The sequence below is a fragment of the Neopsephotus bourkii genome, unplaced genomic scaffold (assembly GCF_033783945.1).
Source record: "Neopsephotus bourkii isolate Nb327-2 ecotype Australia unplaced genomic scaffold, CSIRO-AGI_Nbou_v1 NB_1526, whole genome shotgun sequence".
NCBI lineage: Eukaryota > Metazoa > Chordata > Aves > Psittaciformes > Psittacidae > Neopsephotus > Neopsephotus bourkii.
The window spans coordinates 7558007-7583697 of NW_026902002.1; the positions used below are offsets into that span (position 1 = coordinate 7558007).

A 25691-nucleotide genomic window follows, 5' to 3' on the forward strand; every position below is an offset into this window, starting at 1 on the left:
CGGGAGGAGGGGGCAGTGCTGGGAGCGGGGGTGCATCGGGATGGGGATGGGGATGGGGATGGGGATGGGGGTGTCCCTCCGGCCCTGCCGCTGCCGCCCGAGGCTCCCCAGGGCTTTGCCCATCACCGGCATCATCCCCGCTTGCAGAGCTGCCTGCCTGCCTCGCCAGTCCAGGCAAGAGGGGCAGAGAGCAGGTGCTCAGCACCGCCTGAACCAGCACCGGGCTGCGACCCTCCGCACCACCCTCTCCCCTCTGTGCTCTCCAGAACCAGGGCAGCAAATGGAGGCCTCCTCATGGCTCCTTCCAGCCATGGATCCCGGCTGCCGGTGGTCACGGATCTGGAGACGAGGCTTTGCATGCGTCATCCCCTCCGCGTCAGGAGTATGCCTGGCACAGGCGAGGCTCCTCCGCGGCCCCGCTGCATGCTCCCTGCCGAGCAAGGCACAAGGACGTCACTTGGCCTCGGTGGGGGCGGCGGGGGGGAAGGAGGATGGGAGGCATCCTTCCAGGAAACACCCCTGGGGCCCACAAGCTCACCCCACTGCTCCCCACCGCATGGGCACATAGCATCCCCACTGTCACCCTGCCTGGTGGCCCAGCACCTGCAGCCCCTTCCCGCTGTTTGGGATGTGCCAGGGGGCACAGGTCCACAGGGATGCTGGGGATTCCCTATGGAGCAGGGTGGATTGCGCTGCCTGGCTGCCCCATCAGCCCTTGGAGGCAGCAAGCCTGCATGGTGGGGAAGGGTCCTGCATTGCTGGCTCTGCACAGGGGGTATCAGGGCACCCACAGTCACTGTTCCTCCACAACGGGTGACCCACTGGTTTCCTCCCCCCGCCGCCCCCCCCCATCACTCTGTCTCTGCTCCCTGTCTGCTTGCCTTACACCAATGGCACCAGTGCTGGGCTCCCCATGCCAGGCAGTGGCAGGCTGCCCCACGATCCCAGGGCCCCTTCTCCCCCTGACTCCCCTTGGCTCCATGGCCACGGTGAAGGATGCCCCATGCTGGGGCCAGGTCAGGCCCCCCAGCCCAGGCAGGATGGATCTGTGCGTGGTGCAGAGGAAGGAGGCAGAAGCTGGTCTCACCTACCTGCCCTGTGGGCAGGGGTGAAACTGGGTGCTGATCTCCCCATCCCATCGTTTCTCCCCACCCCAGGCTGGGTGGGCACAGAGCGGAGTCCTGGGGCTCCCTCCAAGATTGCAAATGAAATCCCAGACAAGGATTCACACCCCTCATTCTTTTGCTGACCCCTTTGCCCAGACCCCAGCCCTGAGATGCTCCTGCCCCATTTTGACCTCCTGGCTCAGGGGTGACCCTGCATCACCCATCACTTGCTCCCTGACAAGCTGTGGGTGGGTGCTGTGACTGAAGCAGGTGCAGGCTATGGGCTGCCCTGATCCCACAGGAAAGTGTTCGAGTGCGGGGATTGGGGCTCAGCCACCCCCCAGCTCTGGACAGTGAAGCCCAGCCAAGGCCCAGTGGGTGCACTCACCATATTGGATGGAGAGCTGATGGCGCCAGTCCCTGGGGAAGCCACGAGAGCACCCGATAATGGCATTCAATTGCATTTTCATTTTTTAATGGGGGAATTATCTGCCGATGGTGCAGTTAATCACTCATCTAGCTTTCCCTGGCCTGGAAGACGGGCTGCGAGCCAGAACCAGCACAGTCAGCCTAGGAGGGGAGGTGAAGCCTGGCTCAGCCTGAATACAAATGTGTCTCGTGCAGCCACTGCCCTCTGGCCAGCACTGCATGCAGGCGGGGGGCTGGTGGGAGCTCCCAAATGCTGCCCGTCATCAGGGGCTGCCACTGCAATGGCAGGAGCTTTTGAACATGCAAAATGAGCCTGCTGCCCTTCCAAGGGCAACTGACTCCTGGCCATGCTTGGCAGGCCGTTCCTTGGTGCTGTCTGTGACCCTACTTGGTTGCTGGGGGGAGGCAGGAGGGGTGGAAGAGCAAAGGGATTCAAGCAAGCTGGATGTCCAGGCCTGGGTTGCATGCTGGGGAGACAGAGCATGGGGTGTCAGTGTCCTGGGGAGACCCTGTCACCCAGACTGTCTGGGAAGGATGCTCAGTCCTGGCAGCACACCCCTGCCTGTCTGCACGCCGCATCCCCACTCCTGCCTGCCTTGGAGATCACACCATTCCTCTGCTTTTGTCGGTGCACACCGGGCCTGGCGGCCAGGCTGCCTTCAGCCGGTGCCTCCCTTGGCAAATGGGTGCTGGGCCCTGGACCGCATCGCAGAGGGCAGCCAAACTGGCAGGGAACTCTGTGTGCCTCTGCCCCGTGCTCTGCTCAGGTCCTGCCTGCCCAGACGTCGCGGGCAAGCGCGGCCCCACGCTGCCAGCCCCACACAGGAGGGCCAGTCCCATGCATTGTGCCAGGCATCCTCCCTTGCAGCTGGCACGGCCTCTGCTGGGGATGGGGATGCTGTCCCCATGCTGGGCTGGTGCCCAAGGCAGTGTCTGGGCCAGTGCCTGGAAGACACTTTGCTGGCCCTGTCCCCACGCTGGCGCGGGAGGTGACTTCGAAGGGGCTGCAGAGCATTTGGGCACCCACCCAAGCAAAGACCTTGCTGCAGGGGGTAGCTGAGCTGCCCAGGGCTGCTGCTCCCTGGGCACTGGCTGCCAGCACAGGGCTGGAGTGCACAGTGTCACCCCCTGGCACGGGCAGTGGTGCCACCGTTACCAAGGGGAGCGTGTGTGTGTGTGTGCACAGGTGTGTGTGTGCATGGCTGCACGTGTCCACCTACACCCATCACGTCTGCGTGCATGGGGGTGTGTGCCTGTGGGTACCTGTGGGTGTGCAGCCGGGGGATGTGTGTGTGTGTGTGTGAGCGGTACCACGTGTGCTCTGCCTGTGTGTGAGCGACAGTGGGTGTCAGCGGTGCTGCATGCGCGGTGATGGGGGGTGTGTGTGTGTGTGTGTGTGCCGTGCCCTGGGTAACCCTCTCTTCTCTTTTCCTTTGCAGAAGACCGGCCACACGCGGCGCTTTGGGCGCTTCACGCATGGTGTGTTGAGTTACCCCCTGCCACCCGGGAAGGGGCCTGCCCCCACTGCCCTGCTGCGGGGGGACAGCAAGCAGAGGCTGGGCAGGGCGGGGATGCATTTTGCCAGCCCCCAAATGGGGTCTTGGTTAGGCGGGGGCTCTGGGTGTGCCTCACGAGGCTGGGCTGCTCCTGGATCTGCAGCTCTGGTTGCTCAGGGGCTGCCAGGCTCTCATAGCTGGGCTGGGGCTGATGCTGTCTGTGGCAGCCAACAGTGTGCTGGGCTGCAGAGGGGTGCCCTGGGGTGGGGGTCACCAGCGTGCCCCCTCACCAGAAATAGCAGTGCAGTGGAGGGGGAGTGTTGATGGGGCAGGGGACACATCCATCGCTACAGGGTCTATTGCAGCACCTTGTGAGGGCTCCAGCAGTGGCACGGGGGGAAGTCTGGCCCTCCCTCCCTGCACAGCATTGACTTTCCTGGGAAAGACATTAGGGTGGCTGCATCCTGCCTGTGGGAAAGATCTCACGAATGCCTTGCCCTGAGCATCCCTGCTTTATTAGCCAGGGCCATGCTATGGGACAGGGCCATATCATGCAACGCTTGCCACTAGTGTGGCAGAGGATGCATGTTTAAGTGCCAGAGGGCACATGTCTGTGTGCCCCAGCATCCCCAGGAGCACCCAGCTGGGGCACAGGCTGGGTGGTCCAGCCCCAGGCTGCAGTGCTCTGCAGAGTATGTGGATGTGTGGGTGCTGCAGTGGCTACAGTCCAGCCCATAGGGCAGCTCTGGGGACAGGAGGTGGCTGCCCTGCCTGGCAGGATGTGGCCATGGCATGGGGAGGGGATGGTGCCAGACACTGCACAGGCAGGATGGTGTGTGTCAAGGGGGGTTAGTGTGCAGCACTGGAGCTGTGTGCAGTGAACATGGGTGCAGAATGGAGACGTGGTGGGGAAGTTGGGAGTGCCAGACCTGTTTCCACACCCTCTGGGCACCAGGCCCCTGCCATGGGGCTGACCAGGGTGTAGGGTGCTAATGGCCAGTCCTGGCCCCATCCTGGCCCAGAAGCCCAGCACAGGGAGCCATGCTTTCTGAGCTGGCATGGTCCACCCAGGAGCTGCCCTGGCAGGTCCCTGCCCCATGGAAGCATGGGGAGATGTTGGGGACAGGGTCCCTCCCTGCTGCCCTCGCGTCTCCGCAGGCCGGGCCGATAACCTGGTGTTGATGTCTCTCTCTCTCTTGCTGCCCCTATGGAAGCGAAGTTTTCCGCTCCTGCAGGAAACAAAGCTACGGTAGGAAGACCCCTGCCCAATGCCAGCCCCATCTGCAGAGCAGGCCCCGTGCCCCAGCCTGCCTCCCTGCCCCATCACCGCCATCATCCCCCTGCCCTGCCTCCCCATCCCCACACTGCTTCCACCAACAACATTCCCACATCCAGCATCATCTCCCTTCCTCCCATCACCTAACGCTGCTCCTGCCTGCTTTGCCTGCCCTTGCCCTGCTGGACATTCCCACCCTGGGTCCTGCCTTTCCCTGCTGGCAGCTCATCCCTGCAGGTCGCAGTTGTGCCGGCTGCCCCAGCGCTACCTCCTCTGGGAGCTGCCTGGGCAGTGCTCTGCTGCCACTGGAGCTGGTGGGTCTGCAAGGGTCAGCACCAGCCTGGCCTTCTGTCCCTGTGTCCCCTCACCCCCTAACGTCCCTTCCCCACTGTTTGTCCCAGACTCGGAGACAGGCGAGGATGAGCCCAGTGACCCCCAGGTGACGCAGCGCAGTGAGCTCCAGGATGAGACAGCCTTCAGCACCCCCACAGGTGAGCAGGGAGCGCCCGTCTGGCACTGAGCCCTGGCACCAGCTGCAGTGCGTAGCCCCCTACCAGGGCTCTGCTGTCCCAGCTCTGTGGGTCTGCAGGGACAGGGGGAGCTGTGACCGACCCATGGGAAGGGAAGGAGGCCTGGGGCAGCAGGATGCTGCTTGGGACGCTCTGTGGTGGCTCAGTCCTCCCTGAGCAGGGTGCTGGGCTCATCCCCATGGGCACCCAGTGTTAGCTCAGCTCTCTCCTTCCAGGTGGGTCTGACACCCTTGTGGACGCCTCCATGAACACAACTCCGACCTCTGTGCTGGCCCTGTCGCAGGCAGAGGAGCGCTCGAGCTGGTCGGGCAGCCAGCAGACGGTGCTAGAGAAGGAGACGGAAGCCAGCCTCTCCGCACGGGGACCCTACCTCCGCCCCGCTGCCTGGCCACAGCCGCAGGGAACCCCAAGGCAAGCAAACGCGCTGGCCCCGTGCAGCGCAGAGGTCCGGCACCTGGGCGTGGAGCCGCTGGTGCGGGCATCACGGGCTAATCTTTTGGGCACAAGCTGGGGGTCGGAGGATAGCCTTTCGGTGGCCAGCGACCCCTACGGCAGCGCCTTCAGCCTGTACCGAGGACGGGCGCTCTCGCTCCACGTGTAAGTAGCGCAGGGAAGCGTGCGGAGGGGACATCACGCTGGGGCCATCTCCTTCCAGCCTCCTCAGCCATCTCCTCCCCTCTGCCTGGGCTTTCTTTGCCTTCACCATGCCTGAATGAGGAATGGGGGCTCTGAGCAGTAGGCAGCCTGTTCCTGGTGAGAACGTGGGACCAACCAGAGAGGGAGGGTGAATGGCATGGGGTTTGCATGGGAGGCAGGTGATGTGGAGTGGAGTCCCTTTCTGCTGCGGCCAGGTTGGGGCTGGGGATAACCCCTATGCTGCTGTGTGAGCTACAGCATCCCACACGCAGGCTGTGCAGTTGGTGTCCCCCCATCCCGCCCAGCCCTGGGCCCCCTGTGCAGTGCAGGAGGAGGGGACCCAGGGATGCCTGGGACACCCACTGGTGCCTGCCACCCACAGTCCCTACCACCCAGGGGTGGCAGCAGGGGCCAGTGACTTGCTGCTTCAACATGACCTGCTGACGTGCTCAGAGCCCTTGTCCCTCCCTGCCACCTTCAGTCCCCATTCCTGCAGGCCCTCCTTCGACCTCCATCCTGCCCGTTTTTTTGTTTGAGGCTGCTTGTTCCACCAGAACCTCATCTCCACCTTATGATTTCTGCACTGTGATTGCCAAGCCTACCCGGGGGCAGCGGGTGGGGGGATGCAGCTGCAGCAGCATGTGCACAGAGAGAGGGCTTCTAGCTTCAGGGACCCTCTCCATGTTGCAGAAGAGCTGGCCTGTGCCACACTGTCTCAGCACTCCAGGACACCCTGGCAAACTGGGGCACCCCTGGGTCCTGTCTGCGTGGCAGCCCTGGGGAGAGGACTTGCTGGGTATCCCAGCATCACGCCCACCTGTCCTGCATGGGTACCCCTGGGTAAGGGGGTGTCACATCAGCCCAAGACCCTCACCCAACCCAGCCAACTGGTGGTCTTGGAGTGGCCAGGTGTCCTCGCTGGGGCTACTCAAGGCTTCCTGGTCCTGGGACTTCCTTGCCATGCCCCACTGGGCACCATGCTGCGGGCTGGGAGCTGGGCTGCAGTCAAGTGGTGAGGGTGGGCTCTGAACCACACTCCTCTGTGTCTCCCCTTGCAGCAGCATCCCCCAGGGGGGCTACCGAAGAGATGACCCCCACGGCGGCTCTGTCTCTCCAAGGCCCGGTGCTGAAGCCCCAAGGTCCCCCGCTGCCCTGCCGCTGACTGCCAAGCCACCCATCATCCGCTCGCCATCTCCCCGTGGCGGTCTGTGCCTGCCGTCATCCGCTGGTGCCACATCCCAGCCTGCTGCCTGTGGCCCTGGCGTCCCTTCCTCCACACCCGTCACCCCCCGCAAGAAGTCCTTGGTTCCTGCCGAGTACCAGGACACTGTCCCTGAGGAGTATGAGGAGAAGATCAAGAAGCCCAAGTCCTCGGGGTACTCGCAGGGCAGCACGCAAGAGTCCCGTCCCCAGACACCCATGAGCGACACCTCTGGACGCATCTCCGTCCGGGCATCCCCCAAGCTGGTGCGGGCTGGCTCCAAGATCTTAGAGAGGCTGCAGTACTTTGAGGAGCGGCAGAGGAGCCTGGAGCGGTCGGAGAGCCCCTGCCCCATGCCCTTGCGCAAGACACGCTCCTTCGACCAGCCAGGCCCCAGCTCTCGCCGTCCCAGCACGCTGGGTGGCTCGCGGGAGGACGTGCGGGACGGCAGCCGCTGGGAGCCGGGCAGCACGGCAGCATGCCGGCGTTTGGCCTTCCGGCAGAAAGCCGCATCCTTTGACGAGCGTGGCAAGTTTGCCAGCCGCATCTACGCCATTGAGCACAAGTTTGCGGAGGAGCTGACCCGCATCAAGCGGACGGTCTCCAAGCAGCAGCTGCGGCGCTCCCAGGAGCTGTGCAAGGCCGGGCTGCCTCCGGCACCCTCACCCCCAGCGGGCAGTGAGCCTGCTGCCCCCCGCGCGCCCCGCACGCCCTCCTCACAGGGCGCCGGTGGGCGCAAGGCACTGCCAACGAAGACCTCGCCATCGGAGAGCACACACGTCATCCAACACCTGGCACTTTCCAGTGTGGCACTGGTGGGACCTGACGGGGAGCCAGAGCCGGGAGGGCAGCGTGGGAGGAAAGGCCCAGCACGGGGTGGTGCAGTGAGCGGTCAGCCTGCTGAGGTGGAGGACGCAGGCACCAGAAAGGGTCTGCAGCAAGAAGGCACTGGGGAAGTGAAGAAGAAGGAGCAGTGGCTGTTAGCACAAGCCACCCCACGGGGACGGGCGTCGCTGTCACAGGCGGGTCCCGCTGAAGGCAGACCGTGCCTGGATGGGAGCCCCGCCAGTGGAGCCCGTGCCCCTGGGGCAGTGAGTGAAGCCCTGGCTGCCCGGCTGGCTGTGCCCCACGGACTGTACCGGCGGCCAGAGGCACCCGTGGAGGTGCGGTTCCTGCCCTGGGCAAAGCCAGGGATGGAACAGGAGGCTCGCCTGGAGAGGAGCTGGACAGGGCAGCACGGCACGGGCAGAGAGATGGAGAGAAGGCAGGCAAAAGTGTTGGAGAAGAAAGAGAGTGGCCGGATGGCGCAAGAAGGCAGGAGCATGCGGAGCAAGGGGAAGGGGCGCCGAGCCAGGCCCACCTCTCCGGAGCTAGGTAGGGGCATGGCTTTAAGCCCTCCTTTGGGCACAGAGCTGGCCTGACCAGCCCCTGAGCAGGGTGGTGGGCCCTCAGCCTACCCCAGGGAGGCGTGGGGAGCCCAGGCTGTGCCGGAGAGCACAGCAGTGGGGCAGGGGGGCATGGCTCTGGAGGTTGGGGATGTTGGCATCAAACAGTGCCGTAAGACAGACCACCCTGGGTACAGTTTGCTGGGCCTTGAGGTCATGATGCTTGCTGATGTCTCTGTCCCTCCTGTCTGGCATAGGAAGCGTGCAGGGTGCTGATCTCTGGCACCCAGCCCTGGGCTCATCTGGCCACCCCAGGGCACAGGGCACCCATTGTAGCTTGTCCTGGATGGACTGTGCTTGGTACTTGAGGCAGGGGTGCAGCCTAAGTGTCCCCAGGGGATGCAGTGGTGGCGTGGCTGAGGGAGAGGAGCTCTGCCCATCCCAGCACTCAGGGGTGAGACCAGACTGCACAGCTCATTCCAGGCTCTCCTCTGGCTGGAGCAGTGCCAGGCCCACGTGCATGAGGCTCCTGGCACAGTCCCAGGACCTTTGCCCATGTGCTGAGGCCATGGAAAGGGAGGGAGCTAGGAGGCTGGTGCTGATATAGTGGGGCAGAAGACCCAGCACCCTGAGGAGGGTTAGGGGGAGCTTGGAGTGGGGGCTGTGGTGGGCTGTACAACGCTCCTCCTTCCACATCCTATTGTCGCCTCATCCTTTATGCTATGTGGGCATGTAAAGCAGGCTGTACGCTCCCTGCCCTGCGGTCCCCTGCTGTGTCCTGCTGCAGGCATTGTGCCATGGTGGCCCCTGATGTGGCACTTTCCTCCACTGCATGGCCAGGGACTTGCTAATGCCCCAGTGAAGGTGTGAGGCACATGGTGGCAGCAATGGTTGTGAGGACCCTGCTCTGCCTGCATGCAGCCCATGGCAGCACAGGACCACTCACTCCATCCTGCTGACAGCCGTGGGGACTGTTTCTCCCTGTGCAGAGTCCTCCGATGACTCCTACGTTTCTGCGGGTGAAGACCCCCTGGAAGCCCCCATCTTTGAGATCCCCATCCAGGACATGGCGGTGACTGTGGGGGCAGAGGTGCTACTCAAGTGCATTGTTACTGCCAATCCCCAGCCAGAAGGTGAGTGACTGCAGCGCTGGGAATGTCGGAGGTGTGAGTGTGGTGGAGGGGCTCTCTGCATGTCCACATCCCACCCTCTGAGCCATCCCTTGGGGCCGCATGAGCTGTGCGAGGTGGGACATGCAGTCCTGAGCTGGAGGCTAGAGGGCTGTCATATGCTTGGCCTGGGAGCACCATTGTTGCCCTGTCTCCCCCTAGGCAGGAGTGAAGTGCTTGGGCACTGCCTGCCAGGGCAGGGTGCGGGCAGGGTGCCGGTGGTTCTCCTGTGCTGTGCTGGGTCATTGGGAGAGCAGGAGTAGGGCTGCTGAGCACCACATGAGCAGGATGGGTGATGGCTCTTAGCTGCTGTTGGGCCAGCTCAGGTGGTTTCCCGGAGGCAGCACCCAAGTGCCCTGCTCAGGGCTAATGGGCTTCGGGCATGGCGTAGCCTGGGCAGCCAGACCCGGTACCATCCGACAGAGCTGGGCAGAAGCGAAGCGGCTTTGCTTCCCTCCCCCAGCCTCCACTGGAGGGCAGGAGGACGCCAGGAATCAGACTGGGGCCAGCCCCGCTCTCCGTCAGGGGCCGTGGGGACCCCAGGCCGCCCCCCAAAGCAAAGGGGTGCCCCGGTGCCCGCGAGTGACTCTCTCCTCTGCCGGCAGTGTCCTGGAGGAAGGACGGGGTCCCGCTGCGGAGCACCACGACGCGTCCTATCAAGGCCGAGGGCGAGCGCCATACCCTGCTCGTCCGAAGCGCCCGGGTAGCCGACGCTGGCCTCTACACCGTCACCGCGTCCAACGAGGTGGGAGCGACCTGCTGCAGTGCCATCCTCAGCGTGCGGCCAGGTGAGGGCCGGTACCGGGAGGGCGGCCGGTGGCGGGAGGGCCGGTGGCGGGAGGGCCGGCAGCGCTGCAGGCTGCCTGCCAGCACGGCCGCTGCTGTCACTGGGAAGAAACCGGCTTCCTTACCCTACAAGGCTCTGTCTGAACCAAAGCAGCTGACGTGCTCCGGGCAAGCACAGAGAGATCCTCCCGGGGCGGGGGGAGAGTGGGTCAGGCTATGAGCATCCCCCTGAGTAGTCAGGGATCCCACACATCTGTGCCGTGCCCCGCTAGCCATGGGGGTACCTCAGCTTGTTCTCCAATCTGCGCACTGGGAACACCCCTGCCTCCAACCTGCTACCTTGGGGATATCACTGTCCCACGAGCTGTGAGCTGTGGGAATACTCTGCCTGCCCACCAAGCCGCTGGCCGGCGGGTAGCCTGTCTGCCCTCCACCCTCTGCCGTGGGGATACTCAGCCCCAAGGCGCTCCCATCCCCACAGTGTCCCTGGGGAGCGTGCAGAAGCTCAGAGCTGCCCTGGAAGGTGGCAGCACCCAAAACCCCACAGGCTCTGTGGTGCTGCGCTGCTGTATACCCAGGGGCACCAGCTGCCGTGCACGGCACAGCGCGGGGGGCCGGGCAGGGGCCCCCAGCCCCGCGGTGGGCCCTCCCCCGGGCCGCTGGCCCAGCCCCGGGGGCCGGGCGGCGCTGGGGCGGGCTCAGTGGGCCGGGAGCGCTGGAAGCGCGCCTGGCACCGCAGCGCCGGCCTCGGCCCCGGCGGCGGCAGCGGCGGCTCGGTGGTGCGGCCCGGGCCGGCTCGGGGCGGGGCCCCGCGGTGAGTGGGGTGGGTACGGGCTGGCGGGCGGGGGGAGCCGGGATGGTGCCCACAGCTCTCTGGGCTGGGGCTGTCCGCGGGGGGCCGGGAGCCACAGCCCTCGCCCTGCAGCGGGCAGCTCGCCCGCCTCCCCCCGGGCAGGGGTGAGTGCTCTCGGGGGCCGGGCAGGCGCGGGGCCGGCACCCCTAGCGCGGCTGCCGTGCTCTGGCAGCGCCCCGCACCGCTCTCTGCTCCCCTCTTCGCACCCCCATCGCGGCCCCGGGGGGGCTCCCCACGCCGGCGGGCCCGGGCCTCGCACAGCGGCATGCGGCCGGCGGGCTGCTGGGGCAGCGCAGCTGCCAATGTCACCTTCAGCCCTCGCCGGTCGGAGCCGGGGCAGCCATCCTGGGAATCCGGGCGGCTTAAGGATGGGAGCGCGGGCTGCTGCGTAAGAGCCACTTGAGCCCTGCTGTCGCCTTGCGGGATATCGCGTCCCCTTATCGTCCCGTGGAGTGCTGCTCATGCTCACCCCCTCCCCCTGCGCGGTGCCTTCACCCCTTCGCTGCTGCCTGCTGCCGATGTGCCGCGGGATGGGGCTCCCCGGGCAGCCCTGGGGTGCAGGGTGGTGGGGAGGGTTGCCCTGACCTGCCTGCCCGGCTCTGGCTGCTGACAGCTCCTTATCCAGGCCCTCCTGTTCTAGCCCCCGCCGTGGAGCGGCATGGGAACTTGCCTCCCTCCCTCGGCCAGGCCAGCCCCATCACCTCTGACGAGGAATACCTGAGCCCCCTGGAAGAGTTCCCTGAGTCCAGCACCCCTCAGCACCGACCGGCCATGAAGCTGCAGCCTAGAGCAGAGCACGGGGCTGCCCATGGCTCCCCACAGAGCACTTTCAAGGCTGCACCCACCTTTGAGGTGAGCTGACAACTGCCTGGGATCTGGCGGAGGGGGAGCAGTGCCCTGTGACCACAGCCTGTGGTCCACAGTGCCAGGCGCTGCTGGGTCAGGCCTTCTTAACCCCTGATGGGGAGGGCTCCTGGCACTTGGGCAGCCTCCAATCCTACTAGCTCCCCTAGTACTCCAGGGCTGCTGTTGTGACACGGGACACATAGCTCTGGGTGCAGCAGTGGGGATGCATGGCCCTGGGTGTAGGTGGGTGCTTGCTGCTTTCTGACACTTGCTTCCCCAGGTGTCCCTGTCGGACCAGTCAGTGCTGGAGGGGCAGGATGTCAGCATGAGCGTCCGCGTCCGTGGGGAGCCCAAGCCCATCATTTACTGGTGAGTCCCGCTGCTCGCTGGGTCACAGGCAGGGAAGGAGGGGATGGGCACAGTGATCTCCCCATTTGGGTATGACCAGCTCAGACCACTGATCCTGAGCAGCATTAGGGGTGGAGGAGAGGGGTCTTTTGGGACAGCCAGGCTGGGTGTGCAAGGCTAGGTGTGACCATGCCACTCTGCCCGTGTCCCGAGCAGGCTGAGGAACCGGCAGCCAGTGAAGTACAGCCGCCGGCACCATGCGGAGGAGGCGGAGGGGGTGCGGGGCCTCTTCACACTGCACATCCTGGCAGCAGAGCACAGTGACACCGGCTTCTACACCTGCAAGGCCGTCAACGAGTATGGCACCAAGCAGTGTGAGGCTAAGCTGGAAGTCAGAGGTAAAGCTCCCCAGCAGTGTCCCTCCAGCCCTGAGGGGCCAGCTGGATCCAGTGCCCTGCATGAGCTGTGTGGGGAAGGGGCCACTGCAGACACTTCCCTCCTTGGCAGTACTGGGAGAAGGGGCCGAGCCAGCCTGCCCTTCCCTGCTTCAGCGCAGGCAGGTGCAAGAGGGGAGCAGGGAAGTGGAGCTGTGTGCCTGGGGGCTGCCTGCAGGGGCTGGCCCTGCAGCAGAAGGCAGATGTGCTACCCCATGGCCCTGGGTCCCACCACCCAGCTGTGCCAGAGCCTCTGCTGGCCTGACCCAGAACCCACTGCTCCCTGCAGCCCGGCTTCACCCCACGGCCCCCCGTGTACCCACTGCTGGGGCTGGATGCTGTTCCTGGTTGCACAGGGAGGGCTTTTGCCCTTGGTGGCCCTGCAGGGTACATGTCCCCCCACCCTGCTGTGCTGACAGCTCCTTCCTTGCCCCAGGCAGCCTGCAAGCTGCGTGCCAGGCACAGGGCAGCTTGGAGGCATCCCCCCTTGCCTGTTTCCAGCAATAGCCCCATATATGTGGGACTGTGCTGTCCCGCCCCTTTCCCTTGCTGTCCCCTCCCCAGTCTTGCTGTGGTCCTCTTAGGACCCCAATACATACGTGCAAATGGGGCGGGGGAGATGGATTTGGGTCTGATAGCCAGGCTCTGCCTGACATCTGCAGTCAGGGAAGGAGTCCGCGGGGATGAAGTGATGCTACTACCTCCCTCCTCTTGCCCTTTGCTGTGTGTACCCTGCGCCCCCAGCCTTCCCTGCTGACGGCTGCTTGAGCCCATCCTGCCCTGGCCTTGGCTGCACTGCTTGTACCCTGCCAGGACGCCGCTGCCAGCCCTTGTCAAAGCGCGACGGCACAGGGGTGGGAGCGGGAGCCAGCTCCCTGCCCCACGGCCGGTAGGAGCGGGGCCGCAGGGGCCATGACCCAGCCTCGGCCTCTCTGCGGATGGCTCCCTGCCTTGATGCGCGCTCGCACCCCTCGTGCCGGCCCCGCCGCTGCTGCACTAACCCTTCTGCTTGCTGACTGCGGTTTTTGTCTGTACGCAGGGGGAGTACGATAAGGGGGTGCATCTCTCAGAGCCGCGGCCGCGGGGCTCTTAGTTGGACACCTCTTAGGCAGTGGACCTCACCTTGTGTTATTACCTTCTGCTCCATCCGCCGCCTCGTCCTGGACGCACCGCGGGGACGCGCGGGCCCTCGACTGCGGGCAGGGGCTCACCGGATGGCCTGGGCAGGCGTAACCGAGGCGGGGTGGGGGGGAGCGCCAGGCACGCCCCCAGCCGGGCCAGGGCGGCCGTACGATGCTGTCTTGTCTCTTGCTCCGTCCGTTTGTCCCTGTCTGTGTGTCCTGCTGCTCCTCTCCTTGGTGCCCAGGGAAGGGGAGCAGGGAGCTGAGCCCTCGCGGCTGTAAGGAAGGGGTTGCGGCAGCTCAGTGGCAGCTCTGCAGGAGTGTGGGGAGAGGAGAGCCCAGGGACCCCCGCGGGGGAGCGCCCTGCGCCAACTGCAGCGGGGAGGGAGCACACTGGCCCCTTCGGCTTCGTGGCGGCCACCCAGGCACCGGCCCGGCCACCGTGAGACATCCCTGGCAGCCGCAGGGCTCCGGGTCCATGCGGAGCAGCCCGGGGCTCCGGGGCTTGGCGGGGGGCGGGCTGCGAGGCCGTGACCCTTTTCTTTTTGTAGCTCTAATAAACTCTGTTTGGTAAAGCGCTGTGTGGTGTGTTCCTGGCACCGACACCTCCCTCACCCCGGCCCCCTCCCCAGCTCAGCTCTGCTTTACACATCTCCCCCCCTCTCCCAACCTTCCCCGCTGCACTCCCTGCCCACTGCACCGGGCCCCCTCCCCGCATGTCCCCCCTGCCCCGCACGTTGTCCCCCTCCATCCCCGCCACCTCTCATGGTTGCTTTTCAGTTGCTGAGATGCGTCTCTCTTTCTTTCTCTCTCTCCCCGCTCCCTGGGCAGCTCGCCCCGAGTGCCAGTCCCTGGCCATCGTGGTTCCCCTGCAGGACTTGGTGGTCGGGGCGGGGGAGCTGGCACTCTTTGAGTGCATGGTGGCTGGCCCGCCAGACATGGACGTGGACTGGCTGTCGCGGGGCCGGCTGCTCCAGCCCGCCCTGCTCAAATGCAAGATGCATTTTGACGGGCGCAAGTGCAAGCTGCTGCTCACCTCCGTGCATGAGGACGACAGCGGGATCTACACCTGCAAGCTCAGCACTGCCAAAGGTAAGCGGAGGTCACGCAGCTCCCCAGGGGTTGTTGCTCGGGGCTTGGCCTTAAAGGGGTGCTGGAGGCGGGCAGTCCACCCTGCTCCTGGGTTCGGGGCTCTGGTCCCCCCGGGATGTAGCTGTGGTTGCTGAACGTGGGGGCCAAGGGGGGCAGGAATTGCTGCCCTAGGAGTTGGGGAGCTTTCAGCTCTGGGAAACTTGGTCTGTATCAGTCCTTCTGCTGCAGCGTCCTGAGTCCTGCCCCATCTAGCTCCTCTGCCAGCATGCATGCAGCTTCCAGAAACGTGGGGAGATGAGTTTGCACTATGGCTGCAGAGGCTGGATGGAGCCCTGGAGCCCAGCTGTCTGTCCCCTGTTTCCAGAGCCTCCGGGCACACAGCTCCAGTACCAGCCTGTCTCTGCTGGCCTGGGAAGTGGCAGGGGCAATGGGTTCAGGGCTGCCCACCCTTTCCCAGCAAGCCATCACTGGTGGTCGTTGAGGAAGAGCAACAGGACCTGGCCTCTGGCTCCAAGACCCCCTGTGCCTATGCATGCTGCCCACAGCATCCGTCCCCTGCACCAAGGCAGGGACAAGGGCCCCTTTGCCATTCCTCAGCTGGCCTGGGCAGCCTCTCAGCAGTGACCCAGGCTGCAGCGGGTGTATTCTCAGCACCCTTCAGCTGGTGCCAGTGCTTGGAGAAGGCAGTATGCCTGCAGGGGTTTGAGGGCAGCAGCAGTTTTGGGTGCAGGGAGGTGAGGCTGTGCTTGAGCATGGTGTCACCCCTGCCCAAGGTGGGCAACAACACCGTCATTGCAAAGCAGTCCCTGCTGCAAACCCCCTCACCTGGAGCATTCAGTCTGTGCCCATCCCCACATTGCCCCTGGGTGCTGCATGTGCTGGCACTGCCTGCTTAAGCATCACCCCACTATCCCCACTGGGCTAGGCCAGCTGTGACCTCCCGCCTTACGGGGAGCACAGGGTATTCTCCCACCCCACCCTGCTGTGTGAGTGGGAAAGAGGCATCTTGCTGCCAGGAGAGCCCCAGCCCTGCACATGGGGACTTTGCAAACACTTGTACCCCCTCTGCCCCATGTGGGGACAGAGCCTGCTCCCCAGCACACCTGCAATCAGCCCCCACTGGCCATGGGGTACACTCAGCTACAACCACGCTGGCTGCTGGGGCTGCAGCAGGGGGGTCTTAGCTGCCTCCTGCCCTGCACACGCATGCTGTGTGGGGCTCACCCCTGCCCACTCTCCTTGCAGATGAGCTTACCTGCAGCGCCCGGCTGACGGTGCAGCCCTCTGTGCAGCCACTCTTCACCCGCAAGCTGGAGGATGTGGACGTGGTGGAAGGGCGGACAGCACGGTTTGACTGCATGATCAGTGGGACTCCTACCCCGACAGTCACCTGGACTCATTTTGGTAACTGCCAAGTCCAGAGAGCTCGCCCAGGGCCCTGCAGCAAGACCTCTCTGCTCTCCTTGGGGGGTGCACCCAAGGGCTGGGGCTGGGAGAGGTGCTGGTGCTGATGCTGATGCTGGTGTGTGTCTCCATGCAGGCCAGCTGGTGCAGGAGGGGGAGAATGTGCGGATTCAGCGGGATGGAGGGCTGCATTCGCTGGTCATCGTGCATGTGGGCAGTGAGGATGAAGGGCAGTATGTGGTGACTGCCAGGAATGCCCATGGCCACGTGGAGTGCTCTGCTGAGCTCTACGTGGAGGAGCCGCGGCCATCTGCTGCCTCCCAGATGTAAGAGTTAGGGGTGCCTGGAACCTGCATCCCCTCTGCTTGCTCCCCCCTGGGATTTGGGGAACAACTGGCACGTGCAAAGTCCGGGGTCAGGGCTGGGCTGAGGACACTCTGCTCCTACCACTAGCATTTGTGGCCTCTTGCAGCTCCAAGCTGGAGAAAATGCCATCAATCCCGGAGGAGCCAGAGCAGGTGGAGATGGAGACGGAGTGCTTCACCATGCCTGATTTCCTGAAGCCGCTGCACAACTTGGATGTGGTGGAGTCCAAAGAGGCTGTACTGGAGTGCCAGGTGGCCGGGCTACCTTACCCCTCCATCACCTGGTTCCACAATGGCTCCCGCATTGACAGCACTGACGACCGCAAGATGATGCAGTGTAAGGCTCCTTACCGTGCTTTCCATCTCCTTGGGATCCCTCCAACCAGAGTGGAAGAAGGGGGACACTCTGAGAGGAGGCATCATTCCCCCCAGCCCTTCATGCCATGTGAGGCAGGGAGGGGAGCTCTGCACTGCTTGGCTGTCAGTCTTACCAGCATCTCCTGTCCCCCCAGATAAGGATATCCATCGCCTGGTGTTCACATCCGTCAGCCACGCGCATGCAGGTGTCTATAAAAGCGTCATTGCCAACAAAGTGGGGAAGGCCACGTGCTACGCACACCTCTATGTCACTGGTGAGCAGCAGCGGGCACCAGCGGGGATGTGTGGCTGCCCACTGCCACCCTGCCAGGCTGTGCCCCAGGGCTGGGGTCAGTGACCCTATAGCGAGGTGTTACGGTGGTAGGATCACAGGGTAGTTCAGGTTGGAGGGAACCTCAGGAGGTCTCTGATCTAACCCAAAAGCAGGGAAAAGGTGCAATCCTCACCTTGCAGGGTCAGGATCCATCCCTGGGTCCCATGTGGGACTTGCTGGCATCATTGGCCCCACAGGGGCTGCAAGGCTGCGCCCCTCCTGGGGAACCGGTGCGGACTGCTGGCCCCATCCATCCCCTCCAGCCCTCTCCCTGAGGAGCTGTGGCAGTGGCCATACTCACATCCCTGCCTGTCCCCCACCACAGATGTGGTGCCAACCCCTCCGGATGGCCCCCCCAATGTGGCCTCGGTGACCGGCAGAGCCATCACGCTGACCTGGAACAAGCCCAAGTGGCTGGACACTGCCATAGGTGAGTGGGCTGGGAATGGGCAAGGGGTGGGCAGTGCCATGGTGGGACGCATGGGCCAGCCCAATGCTGGGGGCTCTGCACTGACCCTCTTCCCCTGCAGACCCCAAGTCAGTGACCTACACGGTGCAAATGCAAGTGCTGGGCACGACGCAGTGGCTGGTGCTGGTGGCCGGTGTGCAAGGCACGACCTACATGGTGCATGGGCTGACCAAGGGTGCCCAGTACCTCTTCCGTGTCATCACTGCCACCCCCAAGACCAACAGCAAGCCGTCCCCACCTGTAGGGCCTGTGCAGCTCCTGGACCGGGGTGAGAGGGGCAGGGGGGAGGCGATGGGTGGCAGGGGTAGAGGGGTCTCTGTCCACAGTGGGGTGGTGAGCTTGCCCTGGGCTGGGTGATGTGGGGTCCAGAGGAAGTGGTGATGATGTGTGTGGCAGGTCCCTACCTGGAGGAGGCCCCGGTCATCCTGGACAAGCCAGATGTGGTGTACGTGGTGGAAGGCCAGCCAGCCTCCATCACCATCACCATCAACCACGTGGAGGCCACTGTCACCTGGAAGAGGTAGGACGTGGCACTGCACATGTTGTCTGCCCCATGCCCAGCATCACCCCATGGGATGCACATAGGGGCTCCTGCCTCAGCTTCCTGTGCAGCCTGTGGTGGGTGGTGGGTCATTCCCTGGGGCTGGGCTGGACCTGCACCCAAGGGTGATGTCCAGAACTGCACGGGGGGGAGGATGGGGTGTTGGGGGGGTGCTGTCTGTGTGGTGCTAAGGGTCAAGAGCCATTCAAAGGGCAGAGCCAGCAATAGGAGCTAAGCTGTTTGTGGGGCTGCAGGGTGGGAGCGGGGGCTGTCTGTGGGTCAGAAGGTGGCCATGGGGCTGTGGGGTGTGAACTATGGATGGGGTAGGGGGTCTGGGACTACCTGTGGGGCTGTAATGGGGCAGCTGCTGTGCCCGCAGGGGTGGGCAGGTGCTGGGGGAGCTGGAGGGCATGTGCGAGGTGACGATGCCAGACGACGACCAGCACTGCCTGCGGCTGCTGTGCGTGGGCCAAGGGGCTGCGGGGCCACTGACCTGCGAGGTGAGCAACCGCCATGGCACTGCCCGCTGTACCCTGCAGCTCCGCCTCGCAGGTAGGTGCCCTGCACCACGGGCGGCATTGCCCTTTGGTGCTCCACGAGGTGGAGGGTGATGCTGCCCTATGGTGCCCCATGCCCATGTGCCATGTGCATAGCATGGCGCTGCTCCTCAGTGCTCCTTACCCTTATGGCGTGGAGTATGCTGCTCTGTAGGGTGGCAATGGGGCAGAAACCCCATGAACCATGCATGCATTCATACTGCTGCCTGGTGTCCTGTACCCATATCTGACTTGGGTAGAAGTGTCCCGTGTGACCCATGACTGTGTGCATGAGGTGACACTTCTGCAGGGTGTCCCATACCTGTGTATAATGGGGTAGCAATGCCACCTGGTGCCTTACAGCCAAGAGCCATAGGGGATACCTCCACAGTGCCCCACAGAGGTGTCATGGGTGGCACTGCCCCACCTGTACCCCACATCCATATGTAATGATAAATGCAGCACCACAAGTGCCCCATGCCAATGTTCCATGAGTGGCACTGCCCCATGGTGCCTCACACCAATGGGGAGCTGCTCCATGGTGCTGCAGGCAGATGCCATTGCTGTCCCACCCCATAGTGTTCCACTCCCATGCGCTTTGGGGTGGCACTGCCCCACAGCACTCCATGCCACTAGAGGCTGCTACTTCCTTGCAGTGCCTCTTGCAGTGCCTTAATGCAGAGTGGCAGAGGGGTGGCACTGCACTGTGGTGCCACATGCCCCATCTTTTGGCAGAGGCACCCCGCTTTGAGTCCATCATGGAGGACATCGATGCCCAGGAAGGGGAGACACCGCGCTTTGCCGTGGTGGTGGAGGGGAAACCACTGCCAGACATCATGTGGTACAAGGTGGGCTGGAACCCCCCCACCCCCTTCCTGACCTACAGACCCCCAGACTGACACCCTCCACTGCCTCACCTTGGGCTACTGCATCAGGGTTTGGGGTTGGGATCGTCCCGCGTGACGCAGGATGCGCCCCATGTCCCATCCACGGGGAAAGGGTGGTGGGGAAGGGACAGGACCCTCCTGATGCCCCTGCCACCCCCAGGATGGGGAGCTGCTGCAGGAGAGCAGCCACCTGAGCTTCGTGTACGAGGACAACGAGTGCTCCTTGGTGGTGCTGGGCGCTGCCGAGCCCGACAGCGGGGTCTACACCTGCACGGCCAAGAACCTGGCTGGGGAGGTGTCCTGCAAGGCGGAGCTGGTGGTGCAGGCAGGTACGGCTGGATGGCCACCACCGGGGTGGGGCAAAGCCTGGGTGCCTGGCTTGCCCCCCGCCAGCGCCTTTCCTTCCTGCAGCCCAGCCCGCTGCTGATGCCAGCATGGAGGAGGAGGCGCTGCACAAGGCCCGACGCCTGACCGACTACTATGATGTGCATGAGGAGATCGGGAGGTACAGGGCTGCTGTACGGTGGGCACAGGGCAGTGCAGGGACAGGGGTGATGGAGCCAAGCTGGCCCTAGGGTCTGAGCTCCATGGTACATCAAATCCTGCTATAGTGGGGATGCTCTCCATGTCAATGGGTGCTCTGGTACCAGCTGCGGGTGGGAAGTCAGTGCAGCTGGAGCAAAACCAGGCCTGGATAGTCTTGGAGAGCTGCTGGAGCTGCAGGCAGGGAAAGAGGGGTTTCTACTTATCTGCCCTTGCCCCCATCACTGCATTTTAGGGGGGCCTTCTCCTACCTGCGGAGGGTGACAGAGAAGAGCAGCCATCTGGACTTTGCCGCCAAGTTTGTCCCTGGGAGGACCAAAGCCAAGCAGTCAGCACGGCGGGAGCTGCACATCCTCTCGCAGCTGGATCACGAGCACATCGTCTTCTTCCACGATGCCTTTGAGAAGAAGAGCGCTGTCATCATGGTCATGGAGCTGTATCCTCTGGGTGCTGCTCTGGGAACATGTGGCACAGGGGATGAGGGGAGGCTTTTGGTGGGAGCTGGTGGGCAAAGCCAGCGCAGAGGAGCTGGGTGCTGGGAGGGTGCAGGGCACAGCAGGGCAGTGAATTTCTGTGCTCCTTGACTGAGGCCCAGTTGTGCTGAGGAGGAGCTGCTGGACAGGATGGCGAGGAAGCCCTCAGTGTGTGAATCTGAGGTGCGTGAACCCTCTGGGGCCAAAGTGATAGGGGAAGGACGGAGCCTGGGGATACCAGGGCTTGTCCCAACCGAGGGACGTGGAATGCTCATTATATCAGGCTGCAAAGGGGGCTGCACAAGGCCAGTGTGGGGCTGAGCCATGCTCAGAGGGTGGGCACCCTCTGCACTCCTCCTCTTGCAGGTCCGGTCCTACATGCGGCAGATCCTGGAGGGGCTCTGCTACCTGCACCAGCACATGGTCCTGCACCTGGACATCAAAGTGAGTGCAGGGCTCTCCAGCCCTGTGCCCGCAGGCACTGGCTCCTGCTGCGCTGCAAGGGGCTCAGGCCTGCTGATGGGGAATATCCCTTCCCTGGGGGGAGCCCCTGCCTCCTGCCAAGGTCCTCTCTGCCCTGCACTGTCCTGTAGCCAGAAAACCTCCTGATGGCGGATTCGAGCAGCGAGCAGGTCCGGATCTGTGACTTTGGCAACGCGCAGGAGCTGACACCCAAGGAGCCACAGTACTGCAAATACGGCACCCCCGAGTTCGTGGGCCCTGAGATTGTCAACCAGAGCCCTGTCTCCAGCGTCACTGACGTCTGGTAAGGGTGGCCCCAGGGTGGACAACAAGCTCCCCACTGTGCTGAGACCGAGTGCCCCAGAGGGTTTGTGCTGTGCTGTAACCATGCTCTTCTCTCCGCAGGCCCGTGGGGGTCATCGCCTACCTCTGGTAAGTTCCTGGTGGGCCACCATGGGAGAGACACCTTACCACCCCCTTGCTGGTTGCAGTGCTGGGGCTGCAGCCATGCACACTGCTCCTTGCAGACTCTGCCTTCTATCCCTTGTTCCTGCCTCTGCCCTCTGCATGGCACCAGGGCTGGGGTCCAGGGTTCCATCCTCAGTCCTCTGTACTTGCCATCCTGTTCCCTGTGTCCTCATGGGCTAAAGGCAGTGTCCTCTCCTTGGCAGCCTAACGGGAATCTCCCCCTTCGTGGGGGAGAACGATAAGACAACACTGATGAACATCCGCAACTACAACGTGGCCTTTGAGGAGAGGATGTTCCAGGGGCTCACCCGGGAAGCAAAGGGATTTGTCATCAAAGTGCTGGTCAATGACAGGCTGTGAGTAATGCAGTGTCCCAGGGCCCGGCCCCTCTGGGACCCCTGTGCATCGGGGGGGCCTGAGGGCAGGCTGGCTGCACAGCCCTTGATGGGGTGCAGCATGGGCAGCCAGACCCTGGTTGGCCAAAGCCCTCCAGCACAGTGAGTCCTCACCCAGTGGTGTCGATCCACAGGAGGCCCAATGCGGAGCAGACCCTGGAGCATCCCTGGTTCAAGGTGAGCCTGGGCAGGCAGGGTCCCAGCGAGGTTCCCCAGGGCCTGCTGCAGGCTCTGTGGGACACCGCTGTCCCCTCGCCCCACAGACGCTGGCCAAGGGGAAGGTCATCAGCACCGATCACCTAAAGCTCTTCCTCTCCCGCAGGAAATGGCAGGTGAAGGCCGGAGCTGGGGAGGGAGGGGGTAGGCAGGGCTGTGTGCTGGGCAGGAGGGGGTGATATGCACTGGGTACAACGATGCCATGCCACCTGCCTGCACCTGATCCCGCTCTCTCCCCTGCAGCGCTCTCAGATCAGCTACAAGTGCAACATGGTGCTGCGGCCCATCCCGGAGCTGCTGGAGGACACGTCCAACCACCTCTCCATCGCTGTGCCCCGGCACCTCAAAGAGTCACCAGCACTGTCATCCTCCTCAGACTCGGATGACCTGGATGAGCTGCCCTTCATCCCCATGCCACACCAGGTGGAGTTCTCTGGCTCCCGCATGTCGCTCAATGAGATCCCCACGGACGACGAGGCCATCGGGACATCTGAAGGGACATGGCAGGAGGGGGTAGCTCCGGGGGACACCTCTGCAATGGAGTGGCAGAGCCAGGGCACGGGGAAGCCTGCGGTGGGCCTGGGGAAGCGAAGGGGCACTGCGCCACGGCGGCCAAGCGCGGAAGCGGAGGCGCCCGGCTCCTCTGACGAAGAAGCCCCCGAAGCCCAGAAACGGCCCGAGTACCCCCGCAAAGCCATGAGGAAAGGCTCCAGCCTGGAGTCCCCGGGGAGCAGCCGCCGGGGAGAGCTGAAGAGGGGCGGCTCGGCCGACAGCGCCCTGCTGCCGGGGACCACGGAGAGGGCCGAGGCGGGCCGGGAGCCGCGCCGGCCCCTGGCCAAGGCGGCCTCCATGGAGCTGCCGCGGCGGAAGGGGACCTTTGCGGAGGAGGATCACGCCCAGCGCCTGCAGCTGATGCGCCAGCGGCTGCTGCGGAGCGGCCCCGGGGACGGCAAGGTCAGCGGCCTGCGGGGCCCCCTCCTGGAGACCCTGGGGGTCGGCCCTGAAAAGGCGGTCCCGAGGCCGGCCCGCTTGGAGCCAGCGGTGCCACGGCTGGTGCGGGCAGCGTCCAGCGAGGCCACCTCGCCGCGCCTCCTCCCCACCGAGCGCCGGCTGCAGAAGAGCAGCTCCTTCAGCCACGGGGATGCCGAGCCTGTTGTCCGGCACCGCCGCTCCGGCGCGCCCCTGGAGATCCCGGTGGCACACATGGAGGCCCAGCGGCTCAAGGAGTCCCCCTCGCTCTCAGCTCTCTCTGACGCCCGGCCCTCAGTGCCAATGGATGCCCCTGGCCCACAGACACCTGCTGCAGTAGAGGTGGCCGTCCCCCAGGCCCCCACTGCCAAGGCTGCCTTGGGGAGGAGGCAGATCCCTGAGGAGCGCAGCCAGCCCCGGGCCAGTGCCACTGCCACCACCACAGGAAAGAAGCCTATGGCTAGGGGTCAAGAGGAGAAGACACCCACCAAGGGTGCTGGAGCCAGTGGGGAGGGAGCTGCCAGGATAGGAACACCCTCTGCATCACTGCCGGTGGCCCCAGGCACCCAAGGCCCCCAAGCATCTTCCTACGCCAAGGTCATGCAAGATATGGGAGCCACACAAGGTGGGGAGCCAGCCACAGAGCAAGTCTCCCAGCCCCCTCTGGCCACCCCTGCTGAACACTCCGTGCCAACACCAGCACCAGAATCAGGGAGGGAGGCGAAGCCTTCTGGCTCCTCCAGCTCCCTGCTCATCCAGGACATCGACTCAGAGGAGGTCTTTGAGGCCAAGTTCAAGCGGGGCCGGGAGTCATCGCTCAGCAGGGGGCTGAAGCTCCTCACCCGCTCCCGGTCTGAGGACCGGCACCTGGCTGGCCCCGCAGATGATGGCATCTACCGCCCCATGCCAGCCGGAGTGCCCCTGGAGATGCGCAGGGACCGGCCCTCCGGGCTGGTGGCCAAGTCCAAGTCTGTGCAGGACCTGCACGAGGTGGAGAAGGATAGGGGCTTCATCCGGAGGATGTCTGTGCTCCTCAAGCGGACCCCCCCTGCAGAGAGGAAGAAGAGCAGAGGAGAGGATGGAGGCAGCGAGACCCCATCCGGCCGGCGCCGCTTGTCCTGGAACCTGGCCTTGGGCAGCTCCAAGGAGCGGAGGGACTCAGAGAGCCTCAAGTCAGAGCTGGGGGGTGGCGGGGAGAGCGAGTCACCGGTGGTGGCCGTGCGGAGGAAGATCAGCGCCACGATGGAGCGGGTGTCCGCGCGTCTGCGCAGCGTGTCGGATGAGCGGCAGGAGGGCGAGGGGCCTGCTGAGCTCCGCCGCACCAGCTCTGAGGGGGAAAGCCTGCGGCCGGGCCCTGCCCCGGCACCTGCACCCTCCTCTGAGTCCCTGCGCTCGGAAGGCAGCACCAGCTCTGCCAAAGGTGAGTGGGAAGGGGGATGTCGCAATGGCACCCCATAGCCCAGCCATTCCGGCCACAGCTGCCGCAGTTTGGCCGCTCTCTCAGGACGCTGGGTTCCCACAGGTGGGGGTGAGAGCCAGAAGCGGTCCCGCTGGGAGCGCTGGGGGCTCTCACGGAGCAAGGAGAAGGTGTCCTCGCAGCCCAGCATCCCCTCCAGCCTGCTGCGGGAGGAGGGACCTGCCGCCGGCCGGCCACCCCTGCCCAGTGACTCTGGTAGGTGCAGCCCCGGGATGGGTGGCGGGTGCGCATTGCTGCCCCAGCCTGACCCCCTTCTGCTTTCCAGATTTCCCACCCATTTTCCACATCAAGCTGAAGGACCAGGTGCTGCTGGAGGGCGAGGCGCTGACCCTCTGCTGCCTGCCAGCAGGCAGCCCTACCCCCAGGATCCTCTGGATGAAAGGTGGGGGGCTGCCTGCGCTGCCTCGGTAGGTGGGTGCCGGTCAGACACTCCAGCATCCCTCGCCGTTGCTTCTCCTCCACAGACAAGAGGTCCTTGCAGGCAGACAACATGCTGAACGTCATCTCCTGCAAGGATGGCCGGCAGATGCTCACCATCGCCAAGGTCTCCAGGAAGGATGCGGGGCTGTATGAGTGTGCAGCTGCCAACACCCTGGGCACAGCCATCAGCTCCTGCACCCTGGCTGTGGCACGTAAGGAGGCGGGAGGGACCTCTGGGACAGAGGTACTGGCCCATGGGGAGAGGGCATGTGCTAAGCGTGCACCCTGGGGGCTGGGGAATGGGCAGAGCAGGTCACTTGAACTCTGCTCTTCACGTCTGCAAGTGACTGGGACTCTTGAGCTGGGACAGGCTGGTTTTGCACGGGCACTTCTAGCACCTCTGAGCCCACGTGTTGTGCTGACCTTGCACTGCAGCAGCTCTGCCCTGCCCCTGGCCGGGTACCCAGCCCACCCTGTGTATCCCCTCGCAGGGCTCCCTGGGCGGCCGGGCACCCCGGAGATCCCCCAGAAGTACAAGAACACGGTGCTGGTGCTGTGGAAGCCTGCAGAGAGCAAAGCCCCCTGCACCTACACACTGGAGCGCAGAGTGGAGGGTATGTGGGGCCCATCCCCTTGGAAGCTGCAGCTGGAAAATGGGCTCACAGCA

The 25691-nt window shown here is 64.4% G+C and overlaps 1 protein-coding gene across 4 annotated transcripts in view; it reads left to right on the forward strand.

Moving 5' to 3' along the window:
- Nucleotides 1-25691, forward strand: part of SPEG (striated muscle enriched protein kinase) — a 38219-nt gene that overhangs the window by 8183 nt on the left and 4345 nt on the right. The window contains exons 2-36 of one of the 4 annotated variants that reach the window (XM_061370267.1): nucleotides 2975-3014; nucleotides 4251-4280; nucleotides 4709-4798; nucleotides 5053-5434; nucleotides 6532-8048; nucleotides 9049-9192; nucleotides 9834-10016; nucleotides 11508-11719; nucleotides 11994-12082; nucleotides 12278-12459; nucleotides 14448-14708; nucleotides 15954-16112; nucleotides 16249-16438; nucleotides 16585-16814; nucleotides 16990-17109; nucleotides 17494-17598; nucleotides 17699-17905; nucleotides 18034-18157; nucleotides 18558-18730; nucleotides 19450-19562; nucleotides 19762-19930; nucleotides 20013-20106; nucleotides 20380-20580; nucleotides 20740-20800; nucleotides 20984-21061; nucleotides 21211-21383; nucleotides 21485-21511; nucleotides 21751-21903; nucleotides 22077-22119; nucleotides 22206-22274; nucleotides 22402-24547; nucleotides 24650-24799; nucleotides 24870-24986; nucleotides 25069-25236; nucleotides 25516-25638. In XM_061370267.1, coding sequence (XP_061226251.1) covers nucleotides 2975-3014; nucleotides 4251-4280; nucleotides 4709-4798; nucleotides 5053-5434; nucleotides 6532-8048; nucleotides 9049-9192; nucleotides 9834-10016; nucleotides 11508-11719; nucleotides 11994-12082; nucleotides 12278-12459; nucleotides 14448-14708; nucleotides 15954-16112; nucleotides 16249-16438; nucleotides 16585-16814; nucleotides 16990-17109; nucleotides 17494-17598; nucleotides 17699-17905; nucleotides 18034-18157; nucleotides 18558-18730; nucleotides 19450-19562; nucleotides 19762-19930; nucleotides 20013-20106; nucleotides 20380-20580; nucleotides 20740-20800; nucleotides 20984-21061; nucleotides 21211-21383; nucleotides 21485-21511; nucleotides 21751-21903; nucleotides 22077-22119; nucleotides 22206-22274; nucleotides 22402-24547; nucleotides 24650-24799; nucleotides 24870-24986; nucleotides 25069-25236; nucleotides 25516-25638 — 8323 coding nt within the window. The remainder of the gene's footprint in view (nucleotides 1-2974; nucleotides 3015-4250; nucleotides 4281-4708; nucleotides 4799-5052; nucleotides 5435-6531; nucleotides 8049-9048; nucleotides 9193-9833; nucleotides 10017-11507; nucleotides 11720-11993; nucleotides 12083-12277; nucleotides 12460-14447; nucleotides 14709-15953; nucleotides 16113-16248; nucleotides 16439-16584; nucleotides 16815-16989; nucleotides 17110-17493; nucleotides 17599-17698; nucleotides 17906-18033; nucleotides 18158-18557; nucleotides 18731-19449; nucleotides 19563-19761; nucleotides 19931-20012; nucleotides 20107-20379; nucleotides 20581-20739; nucleotides 20801-20983; nucleotides 21062-21210; nucleotides 21384-21484; nucleotides 21512-21750; nucleotides 21904-22076; nucleotides 22120-22205; nucleotides 22275-22401; nucleotides 24548-24649; nucleotides 24800-24869; nucleotides 24987-25068; nucleotides 25237-25515; nucleotides 25639-25691) is intronic. The other 3 variants (XM_061370263.1, XM_061370264.1, XM_061370266.1) reach the window with 3 other exon arrangements.